Source organism: Pararge aegeria, chromosome 16 (genome assembly GCF_905163445.1).
Source record: "Pararge aegeria chromosome 16, ilParAegt1.1, whole genome shotgun sequence".
Classification (NCBI taxonomy): domain Eukaryota; kingdom Metazoa; phylum Arthropoda; class Insecta; order Lepidoptera; family Nymphalidae; genus Pararge; species Pararge aegeria.
Window position 1 is genome coordinate 10,410,906 of NC_053195.1, and position 13,928 is coordinate 10,424,833.

At 34.1% G+C, this 13,928-nt stretch overlaps 1 protein-coding gene across 1 annotated transcript; it reads right to left on the reverse strand.

The window, feature by feature from the left end:
• Positions 1–607: 607 nt before the first annotated feature.
• Positions 608–9,270, reverse strand: LOC120630488 (N-alpha-acetyltransferase 60). Its single transcript, XM_039899732.1, has 6 exons — positions 9,144–9,270; positions 8,789–8,894; positions 7,897–8,128; positions 7,199–7,370; positions 6,286–6,498; positions 608–1,949 (listed from the first exon to the last, which is right to left on the reverse strand). The coding sequence occupies exons 1-6, from the start codon at positions 9,158–9,160 to the stop codon at positions 1,877–1,879; spliced, it is 813 nt and encodes a 270-aa protein (XP_039755666.1). The 5' UTR covers positions 9,161–9,270; the 3' UTR covers positions 608–1,876.
• Positions 9,271–13,928: the final 4,658 nt, after the last annotated feature.

Consider the following 13,928-nt stretch of genomic DNA (forward strand, 5'->3'; position numbering starts at 1 on the left):
AGTTTATAATGGTTACATAACATCACAGTTTCTAATCTCCTGTTCTCATAATTCTTCCCATCCTAACTTTGCAAAATATGAAATAGTGATGCATATGAGATAGTATGAACAACATTCTTAGATCAAAGTTTGCAAACCCCAGGCACAGCCTGCCTTTTTATTTAGTAAAAAGTTTAGTTTAACTATTCCTATTGATAAATGCTGGTTTGATGGCCACTTAAAAGTTTTTCAATTTATTTAGTAAACTTTTGGTGGTGGTGAATATTTTTGGACTGTAGCAGCAGTTTCGTTAAGGAATTCGGTTGAAATATTTGTTTTAAAAAATATATATAAGTACAAATTAGCTTTCCCTATTAATATTGAATAAAATTATTCTCTTTTAAGCGCTATTTCACGTTTTGGTAGTATTTTAGGAATAGGGTTTTCGAATATTTTAAAAAATTAGTAAAAAACGCAGTTGCACATGCTATTTAACAAGCTATTACAGTTAATTCCAAAATAATGTGGCAAAGTAATTAATTATACCAAGCATCTATAATATTAATTATATTTATATTTACATATCATATAGTTAAAGTAAATATTTTTTTGTCTTAAAAATATAATTGACACGAAAGATTTAGTGTAAATAAAGGATAGGAAACGAAATTATGTATAAGTATATTATAATATTTGTAGGAAAATAATACGAATATAATTCATTAATAGTTAAGAACGGTTATGTATATACTATTCTTCTATCATGACGTGACTAGGAATGTCAATAAAGTTCACGATCACAGACTGCCGCTAGACCATTGAGCGACATCCGGGCCAAATATCAGCTGGAACTTGAGACTCAAGTGGTTCGATACACGCTTCTTCAATTTTATTCCTATTAAGAATATAACTGGTATTGATACACTCAATTAGATGCTCATAAACAAACACACACACACACACAACAAACACACACTCAGACAAACTACTCAATCGTTTTGTATATTTTTTGCTTGCTATGGATGAGAGAGGCCACCTGACATGACTTGTGGTTAGGACTTCGGCCTCACTTTCGGGGGGCCGAGTTAAATTCCCGGCACGCACCATTAACTTTCTAAGTTATGTGCGTTTTATGCAATTAAAATATCACTTACATTAACGGTGAAGGAAAACATAGTGAGGAAAACTGCATGTCTGAGGGTTCTATATAATGTCTACCAACACGCACTGGTGGACAACGTAAACCCTTCTCACGTGTGGGAGACGCGAGACCTGCAATGGACCGGTAATGAATTGGTATGATGATGATAATGAATTCTATGAGTTCGCTCAAGATCTTCACTGTCCTCTTGTTCTGTCACCATTCTAACACAGAATAGCAAGACGATAGTTGATATCCAATCAACTCGCACGCGTCTTTTATTCACGTTTCTGATACGAACGGGCTAACCTGTAACGGGTAAGGATCATATTAAACCCATACCTCTAATCGGTTTCCGTGCTGGAACGTTTAATCCCTTAGCGGCACGTCTTTGTCGGTAGGTTGGTAACTAGCCAATCGCCGGAGCCTCGCCCCAGATATAATTCGAAATTATAAATTCCCAAACAGCCCCTGCTGGCCATCGATCCCGGGACCTCCTGCTTTATACCATAGCGCTCACCGCTGCACCAGGGAGATCGTCTTTATAGTCATAGGTGCGTGCGATGGGTTTTATACATTTGGCACGTAACCGTCACGCCCGCGTACGCATCCGCACGTATTTCATTTTTAGCAGGGACCCTTAGAAAAGGCGGTGCGTGTGACTCCAGCTACTCTTGCGGTTCTTACGGTAGTCTGTGATCACCTAATAGTTATTCTTCAAAGATCTAGGTGTTTCGAACATCAACGGGAAGTTCTTTAACGCCCATGCCTCGCCGCAGTTAGAACATAAAACATGTTAAAGGCAATGTTTTTATTGATGATTGAAATACTGCAATCAAGTTGTACATCATCTAGTGTTAGTGTCAGTCAGCGATTTACTATATGCTAGATAGATATAGATATATATATATATATATATATATATATATGTATAAGCCCTTTTTCTTGAAACACACCCATGCGTACATACGACACATATTTCAATAAAGATTGCAAATTAACTGGTAATTGTTTTTAATTCGTTTGTGAATTGTGCAAATAAAAGCTCAGTGCAAAGTATAATGGTAAAAATAGGCATGAAAAGTGTAGATAAATACATTTTTTGATTAGTATGTCGTTCATAGTGCTTTAGGGCGAAAATCCTATACCCTAATGTTAATTTCGAACGATTTTAGTCTACCGTTGTATATTAACATATTTTTAATTTATTTTATTTAAAATCTCGAAAAAACTTTGGTGTATCAATTTTATGAAAATTTATGTTAAATATTATTAATCTAGCCTATGCATTTAACTTTGTAACATCTTTATTTATTAAGAAAGTTTTTATATTAATTATTTAAAAATAACACCTGCCGGCTGTTATCGTTTTATATCTGGACTTAACACCACGAGGGCATTGTGCAAGATGGGATTAAAAAAGATTTATATTATTTTGACAATGTTAAAAAGTTGCCATACAAAAGTTTTCAATTGGTGTCAAGGTCGCACTAATATCGGATGATGAATAATACCTATCAGAAATCCATAGATAAAATAAAGTGTACACATTTAAAATAAGATTGTAAGCGGCACTTTTAAAGATAATATTCTTCTCTATCTGACTGACGAATTCGGAAATGAATTTTATTTAGATTACGAAATTTTATATATACCATATTTAACAAAAATAGTTTAGCAGGTTACAAAAAGAGCTTTCGCATTCATAGATGGTTTAAAGAAATTTAAATATTAAATAAAATCTACATGTTAGTGTCCGCAAAACTCGAAAGTAGTCCATGGAATAATATGAAATTTTCACACAACGTTGACACATTCTATAATGAGTTTTTAGGACCAGAAAACGGTAATTAATATCAGACTTAATGTAGCAAATCCTGGCCGGCACTTAAAATCCAGAAAACAATGGCTTACGATTTATTAAAATAGGTTTTTTTAACCCTGTTAGTGTGCTAATTTAAACATCACAACTTATTGTGAGATCGAGGGATAGCGCAAAAATACTGAAAGCAAAATGCTGTGTTTACATACGCAATTAGACCACACACAATTTAACAAACAAATCTTATTTAATTATCATCTAGAGATGACTATTTAAACTATTATTATTGATTCAAACATGTTATTTCCTCTGCCCCATTATAAAATATTATGTATACCTAAATATGATTTAAATTACTCAAATATTTCACTTATTGACATCATTTGCATGAATATTACGTGTATAATTGTCTTATTAAATTCGTTTTCGTTTAATGGACAATTAAAATAATGCAATATTATTATAACCTGTTCACATATTCATTGCAGGTAATCTTACGATATGATTACTCAATTCCTTCGTTTTGAGTCAACACTATATGGCAGAGACGGCAGTAAAATGTATTGTTTGAAATGATAATAATTAAAAAATTAAAATGTTAATAAGTGGGGATAAACATAGGTCAATTTCTTTTATAAACTATATAACTTTTATAAAATTCTTATACGAGACAATATAGTGAGATAAAATGTTTTACCTTAATTTAAATTACAGGTATTTGTACGATATTTAAATGTTTACTGTTCATTAATAAACCATTTTATATTATATTATTTGCGTACAAGTTAAGGGCGCGGTTTAGGAATATGTTACATGCATTTACCTTTAAGAACTCTTTAAGCGATTTAAAAGCAATAAATGTAGTTTTAAACAAAGAAATGCCATCATAGAAACCTGACTCCGTGCAATTCAGAGATCGTCCGATCCTAGCCTAAAAAATGTTCTAATAATAATAGGGTCGATTTGTAAAAGTTTAATTTACATTATCGTCGATTATTAACAGTACTTCTTATACGAAATAACGATTTGCCAACAAAGCAATGTTATTTTAATTATATTGTAGTGTAGGAAACACTATATCCACAATAATCCTATTTAAAAACTGACCATTTAGAAATTTCCAACTTTGTAACGCAATATGGCATCTCCTTCTGATTCGTTTCTCCTTATACTGATTAGCTTTTCTTATAGTTCCTAACGGTTTCTTCATAACCTTAATTTTCCGGATATAAATAGTAGGTTTCCTTTGTCAATCTCTATAATGCAAGATGTCTATGAAAAATTTCGGTAAGTTTTTTTTTGCATTAGCTTGCATCTTGCAGAACAACTTTTTATCCCCGAAAACCAAAGGTTATCGATTTTTAAGAAACCGAAACATTTAAGTCGCAAGCAATAGCTAAACAGCAGCTTGTTACTTATTAGGAGTTTATTTTGCATAGCTCGAAATTCCCAAACGACGAATTAAGGTGGCCCTAGCCGGCCGGTCTTCATATGAAAACTTATCGGCAGATTGTTGCAAAATTATTTTGTTCTAAATCTCAAATTATGATACCACTAAACTTTTGCCCCGTAGCTGCTGTAAATTTCGCCTTAACAATGAATTGTTTGAATTTATGTATTTTGACACAAAATACAAAACATAATAACATTTTTAGATACTGTTTACATAGGTGTAGATAATGCTTAGATAAAACCTTATCTTCGTTAAGGATATAGAATTATTAAAAGTAGAATTATCTGCTGATATATTTTATATGGAGATGTGCCTGGCCAGGAGTACCTCAACGGTTACGGTTGGACTGTACTGGACAGAACCGCACGACATTTCGCAGCCTCATAGATACGCTATTGGTTAATGCGGTTTACCTTATACGTTTTAATACAAAGACTCTTTTCGTGCATTTACATCCAGTGTGGTTCAACTTTTAGAGTACAGTACGCGTCACCAAGGTAATCTTGCGCAATAAAGTTCTTAATGACATTAAGCGAGGTCAGGTGCGCCCGGTTAAGCAAGCGGATCCTGCCACAGTTATTCTCTTATACTTTGTGACGTCATTTTTGAAACCTCTTCAAACAAGTTCTGTAAATATCTGAGTCGCAATTTGTCTTACGATTAGAATGCCATAAAGAATGTTTGTCTAAAGCATTGGAATTTTAACTTTGCACGAAACGCATTTTGTGACATATTTTATTACACCTTTTAATTCAAGTATTCTAAAGGTGTTACAATATTTTGGTACGGAGCCTCATTTAACTACTGTCCACCATTTTTATTTTTTTATATATTATATATAAAAAAATAAAAATGTTTCAGTGTTTTGGCTGGCATCAATGCTAGCCAAAACACTGAAACCATTTCTCACGTCAGAATTCTAATTTAGAGTGTGTTACGATTGATACCATACAACCAAAGTTAATAATCAGTCCAATATAGTAGTGATTGTACTATCGTAGATTGAATTTCGTAGTGCTATCCTTATCTACCGGGTAGGAAACTATTAGAGTAGGAATAGGATAGCAATACTAAATTTAATTTATCATCTATAGATTTTTGATTAAATTAGTTATTTATTTTAGTTTGCCCATCTTAATTAAACTTTAGTGTCGCGTACTGTCTATTATAGTCAACAAACATCAAATTCATGGGTCCTAAATACCGAATGGCAGTTCTTGATTGTCAAGATTCGCTGTATAAATTATTATACTCTGTCTGTTTAGGAAATTTACAAATCCTAAACAATCTTGACATGTCTTTTAGTTCAAATTTGCATTTAAAAAATCTAATGACTACAAATGAAATAACAGTTATACTTATTCACATTTGTATCAAAGTTTAACCATTTTTTGGATGCAATTTTTAATAAAAAGGCATCTCAAGTTTGTTAATATTAGGTAAAAATACCTATAGTCGTATTTTTAACTCATTGGAGTAAACATAGGTGCTAATGTCATTTTATAAATTAATCTTGTCACAATTATTTACATAGTGACGTTCCAGCTTAGTAGTGAATCAACTAACTTGCAAAAAGCTGATGGGAATATACCTAATATTAATAACAAAAATTTTAAATATAAATTCTGGTAAGTTGTCAATAGATATTAATAAACAAAATAGATAGATTTAATAAAAAGTTTGTTTTTGATACATGCATCATATGAATCACTTATTCTTTTAAGTAAGAGTTATTTATGTGAGACACTCATTGTAATTGATTCATATGACTCTTTATATCACGCCAATATATTGTTTCCATAAAAACCTAATAACACTGTCTACGCCAGTTTACTCCAGTGAATTAAAAATCCGCTTTTATATATTTCAACTATAGGTTGCTAACACTACCTGTGCCACGCAATAGTCAGAGCAGTCCGCAGTTTGCCCCAGAGCCAAGGGTATAATCCACCGCCCCTCCATGCTGCTCGTGCCACGTACTTGACATAGTCGTAAAGGCCCCAGGGTGCGTGACCGCCGTTCACATAGTAAACATATGTGAAACCGTCTTTACAACGACCTTTTATAGAATAATAGTAAGGCAAGAACGAGTGTAGCCTGAATCTGGAATGATAAAAAATCCTCATTACATTATGAATCAACGAATAAACTTTTAATGCACACCAAACAAAAGTAAATAAAATAATAAAAACATCACATAATAGCTTTCCTATATAATTTTTGTTCAAGTTTCCCTAAGTAGCGATAACGATAGACAACTAATGGTGTTGACGAAGCGTAAGCTTATTAATTGGTATAATTGACATTGAAAATATCAGCAATGGCTATTATAGATATTAGATATCACAACTTATCCCCAAGAGGGAATAAGGAAAAAATTGCTGCAAAAACTTGCTTTTTAATTAAACAAGCTAACCTTGAGCCTATTGTGTGATGCGTTAAAAAAGTTTTTGTATGAAGACTTGTTATGCGCTCCGTCTCACATGTGCGTCAGTCTAATAATAGTGTAAATATATTTTGTGAAAATTATATTTTTTATATACTATTTATATTAATAGTTTAGGAACTTGGGCAGGCAAACCATGCACATATAAAATGTAAAAGAACCAGCACAATATGATATGCTGCTTATATATATATAGTACACAAAATATTAACAAACAAATGAACAAATTGTATCTTAACATAATATTTACAATACTGTAAGAATGGTCTAAGAGCAATATTTATTAACACCATGGGGCACCTCTCTGTATGTAGTTAGATGAGCAGATTATCACCATAATCGCTCTGTAATATTTACCTTCGCTTTTCATAGAACAATATAGCTTCACTGTTAGTGGTTAGTACATGCAGGAATATCGCCTTCACGCGGTGCTCGTGCGGCGGCTGTGGCAGTGAACCTGACAGATGGTTGATGAGCACATCCAACAACATCGTCGCTACACCCGAGCGACGGTATGGGCGGACAACACCTGCAAACATAATTATTTTGTTATGGTTGCTAACCTGATGCAAAATTCTATAAAAACACTAAGTTACAAGCAACATAGACTATGGTGGATACATCTTTATAATGTGTAATGAGCATTCACTATTAATAAGAAAGATAGATGGATTCAAATAATTCGGGAAAAACTATATCTCCTAATTTTTTTTTCAAAAAACCTTATCGAATGAAGTGATACTAACAATTTAGCATTCTGGTATGATGCTGCGTTTCAACCAATTATAGGCATGGACAGACATTTGAATACAAGTGCAATATTCATAACATGCTAACCTCTCTACTTGATTGCAGTATATTAACTTACAGTTGGAAAGAAGAAGAGTTGAAAAGTCGGACACATGAATAAATAAAGGTTGTTGATTGGCAGTCAAAAGGAACTATTATGCACTGATACTTGAAATATAGTAACCTTTTAATCTAACAACCAGAAAGGAAAAAGTGTCACAAGATGTATTGCTTTAATAAATTTTCACAATACAAAACATCATTACCCAGCGATAGTATGTATGCCACAAGAGTATCTTTTGAAGCAAACCATCTTGAAAGTATTCCTCTGTCCTCTGCATTAAGTTTAAGATATGGCTTGATCTCTGCAACTATAAGGCCTATTATCTGGCTCTTGTAAACTGCTGCCAGGGCGAAGAACCTTTCTGAAGAGGTGATGTCTTCATACCACGATTGTGGATATTCTATCGGAAACCAATCTCTACATAGAGATCTTACCTGAAATGTGTTAAAGAATGCCAAATTATAAAAAAAAAACAGATGTTTGTAATATTTAAATGCTGTTAACCTATAATATGTTATATACACTTACATGAAAAATAAAACTTACATATATGTCTATTAATAAACATGGCAAAACCTGGAAAAGTTATGCAGTGTTATATTAAGCACCTTTTGAAAGTCACAGTGAAAAAAAACACTGCATAATTATTCTAACATCATGCTGCATGTATTTATGAGTTAATGACTTTACATAACATAGCACAATAACTTTAAATTTTCAAAATGTTTGTCATCAAAACAATGATTTCAGTATTTAATTGAAACAGTTAATAGAGTTATGGTTTATAGTAAGGTAGCAACAAAAAGTTAATGGCACTGGTAATATGAACCCAATAAATAGAGTTATTATAATAGAGTTATGTAGATAGGCAACCTTAAAGGTTCAAAATTATTTATTTTTATTTCCAAATATCTTTCCACATTTATTCGACCGGTAAGCATCACTAACACCTTATAAAAAGTTACCTTTAAGTTTGTTACTTGAGCCCGCCAACCCACATTATAGCAGAATGGTTGGTGTGAGTTCTATATGATTAAAACTAAAAACTAAATTATGCTCATTTTTGTTGATATTGTAACAAATAATACTAGTACCTCTTCTAAATCATCAGGGCACAAAAAACGCAACTGTATATCTTTTAAAGAACATTTCGCTTCTTTTGACTTCTCAATAATTACTTGGAAGCCTTCAGAAAGGTACCTGTAAATAAAAATAAACGATGATTTGAATTCATTTTATAGCAATGAGCAAATAATTTAGTTCGATTATTATTAAACAACAATTTTATATCTACTCCACCAAACTGTTTAACTGAATTGTTATCGAGAATATAGGCTACTAATTTAAGCAATTTTGGTCAATTAGACATCGTCGAAGGAATTGAAAATATAAACAATAATAAGATAATTTGTCGGAGCGCCAGAACTCTTCTAAAACATAAACACTTACCAACTAAACCCAGCCATTCGGCGATTTTGCCATTAATAGTAACATCTAAACACTCCACACCATTAATCTTGTTATCATTTCAAGAATCTATCGTTTCCCATGAATTAGAAAAGGTACGAATTTATAAAAATCCTAGCTGTGATATCAAATTGATTTGTCTGACAGTGACAAATGACAAAAAAATGACAATGTGACATTTAAGGTGACACTTAAGTTTGCTGCCTCTCTCAGCTACCGGAAAAACAATTAAATTGTCTATGGATAACCTTAAGCTCCGTTCACACTATAACGCTTTTCACTATAAATCAAAGAGGATAGAAACACTACCTTTTTAAAATGAACAACCTGGGTTATCTTAAATTTAAGGATTTCGCATTATTTTAATACGCGTATTCCACATATATTGCTTTAGGATTGATTTTATGGTGCTGTACGACGTGTAACACAATTACGAAATAATGTTGAAGGATGCATAAGGAATCACACATTATTTCATAAGGAATCACCCTGTAAAAATATTAAATCAAAAGAAGCATATTTATTTTTCCATATAAGCTAATTGAACACATTCTAAGTGTTTACTTATGACCACCCTATTGAATATAAAAGACCAACACGCACTTAGTACCTACGCTACGGCACGCGTATGTAACTAATAAAGTGACAGGATGATGACATGGTTTAAATTTTGCTTGAGATGTCAGGGCTGTATCTGACTTTTTTCAGTAAAATAATGGCAGTGGTTTACTCAAAATCTTTTAGGAATCTGAAAGGATCTACATATTTTCAGCTTTCACAATTAGGAGTCGCGTTCCGACTATTATTCTAGTCCTAGTGGCTCATCCGGGAAAGTACCTACCTACTACCGCCACGGTATTTCTAACGCTATGTAGCATTGCTTTGTTCCGGTCTGAATGAGGTGATAGCCTAGTACTTAGAACCTAAGCCTCCCTTTCAGGGGGTCTGAGTTCGATGCCCGGCACGCATCTTTTGCCTATTTGTCGGAGCTAAGTGCGTTTTGGTGTAAAAGAAATAAAGCAATTAAAATATCACTTACTTCAACGGTGAAGGCAAACAGGGCACCTGCATCCCTGAAAGATCTCCTAAACTTTTTAGTCGCGTCAAGTCTACTAATCCACACTTGACCAGCGTAGTTGACTATGGTCTAAACTAAGAATTCTGGGAGGAGACCCGTGCCCTGTAGTTGATCGGTAACAGGTTTATGATGATGAGGCTAAACACCTGTAGGACGTGTTCCTTGTATGTCGTGTGCTATGTGTCTATAGGCCATGGTTTTCCTTTATCCATAAGTTGGGTAACAGTAGTCTTTATTATTAACTACTACTTAAACAAAAAGGTGCGTATAATTAATTAAGTTTTCTGTGAACAATCAAATTCGGTATTATCAGATTTAAAACATGTAAAAAAATTCTCAATAGGCGTATTAATGTCCTCTTAAAGTTCATCTGACGTAACCGCGTACAATGATTCAGCTGCATTGTACACATGTTGGCACTTGGCTCGTATATTGTTGGATTTGATTTCTAAACGATGCTCTCCAGACGCCGAGGTATCGCCTTACACACCAGTATCTGGTATCTGGAGACCAATTTCACACGAACTGTCGTTGGCCAACCACTTGAGCTCAGCGGTCAGCGATACCGACAGGCGAAAGCTATCGTTTTCAACCTCTTACTATTTAAGAGATTAAAATATAAAATTGTTTTTTTTAGGTTAAAACAAAAGTTTATGCGCGCGGTCCTGTAATACTAAACCGCTACCGGGCATAGGTATAATATGTGTAATGATACCTAATTATAAACATATGGCACATGTCAATGAGAAAGAAGGATTAAAGCCGTAGTCGACAACGGTGGCCAAGTTGGATTGTCGATACTCGATTGGTAGACTTCACACTCCCCAGAGGAAATTATCGTTACCTTTCAGTCAGGCAGGTTTCTCGTGATGCTTTCCGTCATTGTTGCTTAAAACCATCGATGTCTTAAAACTCATAAAACACCGAAAAGATAGAGCTGCGTGCTGAGGATCGACTTCGATTCACTTGAAAGGGAGTCTGAAGTCCTGACCCCTAGGTTATCATCACTATAAAAAACTTATAAACATTTACACCCCTCATTTACCATTGTGAACCGGAACCCTAAAAATGTTTAAAATATATTTCACCTCCTTGGTCGGTTGATAGAGAAGATAGGTACTTTGACACGTGCTAGTAAGAATAGAGAGAGTACGTAATTTCTGCTGCTTTGGGCCACTGCTGCATGCTGCTTCTTTTTAAGAAAAAGGCATACCGATAAAACGTTTTTCTCCTACTTAACCTTTTACTTGAAAAGAAGCAACACACAGCAGCACTCTAAAATGTATTTTACAAACTAACTAAAAACTAATAAATATTTATTTATGAGCGTAAAATTACCTACCCCTCCGCCCATCTACTTACCTAATTAATATCTCATGTGTTCAGTGCAAAAACGCCTGTGATCGTATAGGATATCAGCGCGGCGTGGCGCGGCGTACCGGCTTCAGGCCTGTGAAACACGAGACGCTACCGCACGCGCCTCATCCCGGCTCATTTGCACTCAATATTAATATCCCGCAAGATGCACCATTACCAATTCATAACGAACACGCTTGGATTCCTTTTTTTGTGTATCAAATTTTTGGGAAACCAAATAATTTTGTGTGAAAACGTAATGGCCAATTAGTAGGCATTTTGTTGACTTTTGAGCAGTTATTATTGACTAGATGTGTAGCTCGCCTTCTGCTGCGTTTATTACCTACTGTTTTTTTACAAATCCCGTGGGAACTGTTTGTATTCCTCCCTATGCTTTTTACTAATTCTGTGTCAATGATATGGTTTACTGGTCACTTAATTAGGGCGTGTACAAGGAAGTACAGCCGAACAAACACACTTTCGCATTTCAATATTCGTAAGGATTAGGATTTTAAATCATGAGAAAACCATTGATTTCTTCTTAATCTAGGTTGAAATCTAAAAATTTCTTGTGCTAGAGTTTATCCCTATGTAAGTCACAGGTTGCAGTGGAAGTTTACGTAATCCCTCAAACAAGGATTATGAATTTAATCTGAATCAGGAGCGCCAACAATATTAAAATAATGCTGCTTCGAGCGATGAAAGTTACGGGGCAGATCTCAATAGGTACTAGTGAAGGTTAGTAGAAAGGTAAGTATTCCAATGCTATCTTTTAACAGAAAGTTGTATACCTGGCAAAGGCGGACAATATTTTTATTCCAAGGGGCTCTGAATCTAATATTGGTGCATCTTAAGCGGTAGATATTGTTCCCAATTTCAGTAATTTTTGTTACGGTTACTAACTGGTGGTGCAGTTCTGTCTCAACTATCCATTATTGTATGTAAAATAGACAACTTGTCAGAAGAATAATACGGTAATATGGACTTGTAGCACTTATTAGCAAAGTTATTTTAATTTGCACAATGTTTTATTTATTTAATAATTACAACAAAACGATAAATCAGCCTTATCACGCATATAAGTTCTCTTAAGTCTCATAATTATGTAATTTGCTTGTATTATTGGTCATTAGTCGGTCGCGAAAATGTGATAAGATACGACAACAAGGAGGCTTTGTGGCGGGCGGGCGCGACCCGGCCGGAAGCGGGCGGCTAGGGGTCGCGGTATCGTGTACCCTTCAGCAGTTCTGCGAATGGAAGCCAGAGAATGATATTCGTACTTTAATTAATTTAATACTTAAATATTCATCATCATCATCATCATTATCAACCCATTACTAGCGCACAACCGGCAGGTCTCCTCCCAGAATAAGAAGGGTAAGAACGTAGTCAACCACGCTGGCTCAGTGTTAATATGCACTCGTAGAAACACACTTTTGGGAAATTTATTGAAAATTCTCAGGGAGGTAGGTTACCTTACGATTTTTTCTTAACTTAAACTAAGGGATATTTTAAAACTAAGCTATCACCGCTGTATGTTTTTGTATTTAAATATAATTTCATAATGACTTCTATCATCTAGAACGAAGTGTCGCAGCAACCCAAACGTTGGACGGAAGCTATGAAGTTTAGATTCCACAAAAAATCTTATACCAAGAAGCGAACGTCATTAAGTTCATATGATGTTGTTGAATTTCTATCGATAACAACATTCATATCATCCTCATCACAGCTGGAATTTTGTAGGGAGTTCCAAATACCACGGCTTGTGCCGCTTGAATCCAGCAGCCCTCTGCGACCCATTTGATGTCATCTGTCGACCTTGTCGGGGTTCTAACAACTTACGCAATTAAATCTAACATTTTGTGTCGATGTGTAACAATTTATTACTAATAAACTTCCGAACGATATATTTACTATTGAACCTTAAAAAATAATATAGGTTAGTAGATAAAGTTCGTGATAGCCTCGTCAGTTAGGACCTCGGCTTCACATTCGGGGGACTGAGTTCAAATCCCAGCCTGTACCTCTAAAATTTTTACGTCACTTTCCATACAATAAAACAAAAGTGACCCTGCCGTTCATTTTTAGTAGATAAGCATACTCTAGTAGGTACCATATAAATATATAGGAATTTAATATGCTAAAATTCTTACTTTTCTAGACATGACATGACTAAGGAGGGAGGTAAATGTTAACATGTATTATATTTATGTGTAAAAAAGTACATTTTTTTTTTCTGAACGTTTATTTTTAAAATAACATTAACATTACATGACTAATTAATCACAATAATAACTTAGAAGTTCATAAAGAAGAGATATTTAAAATTA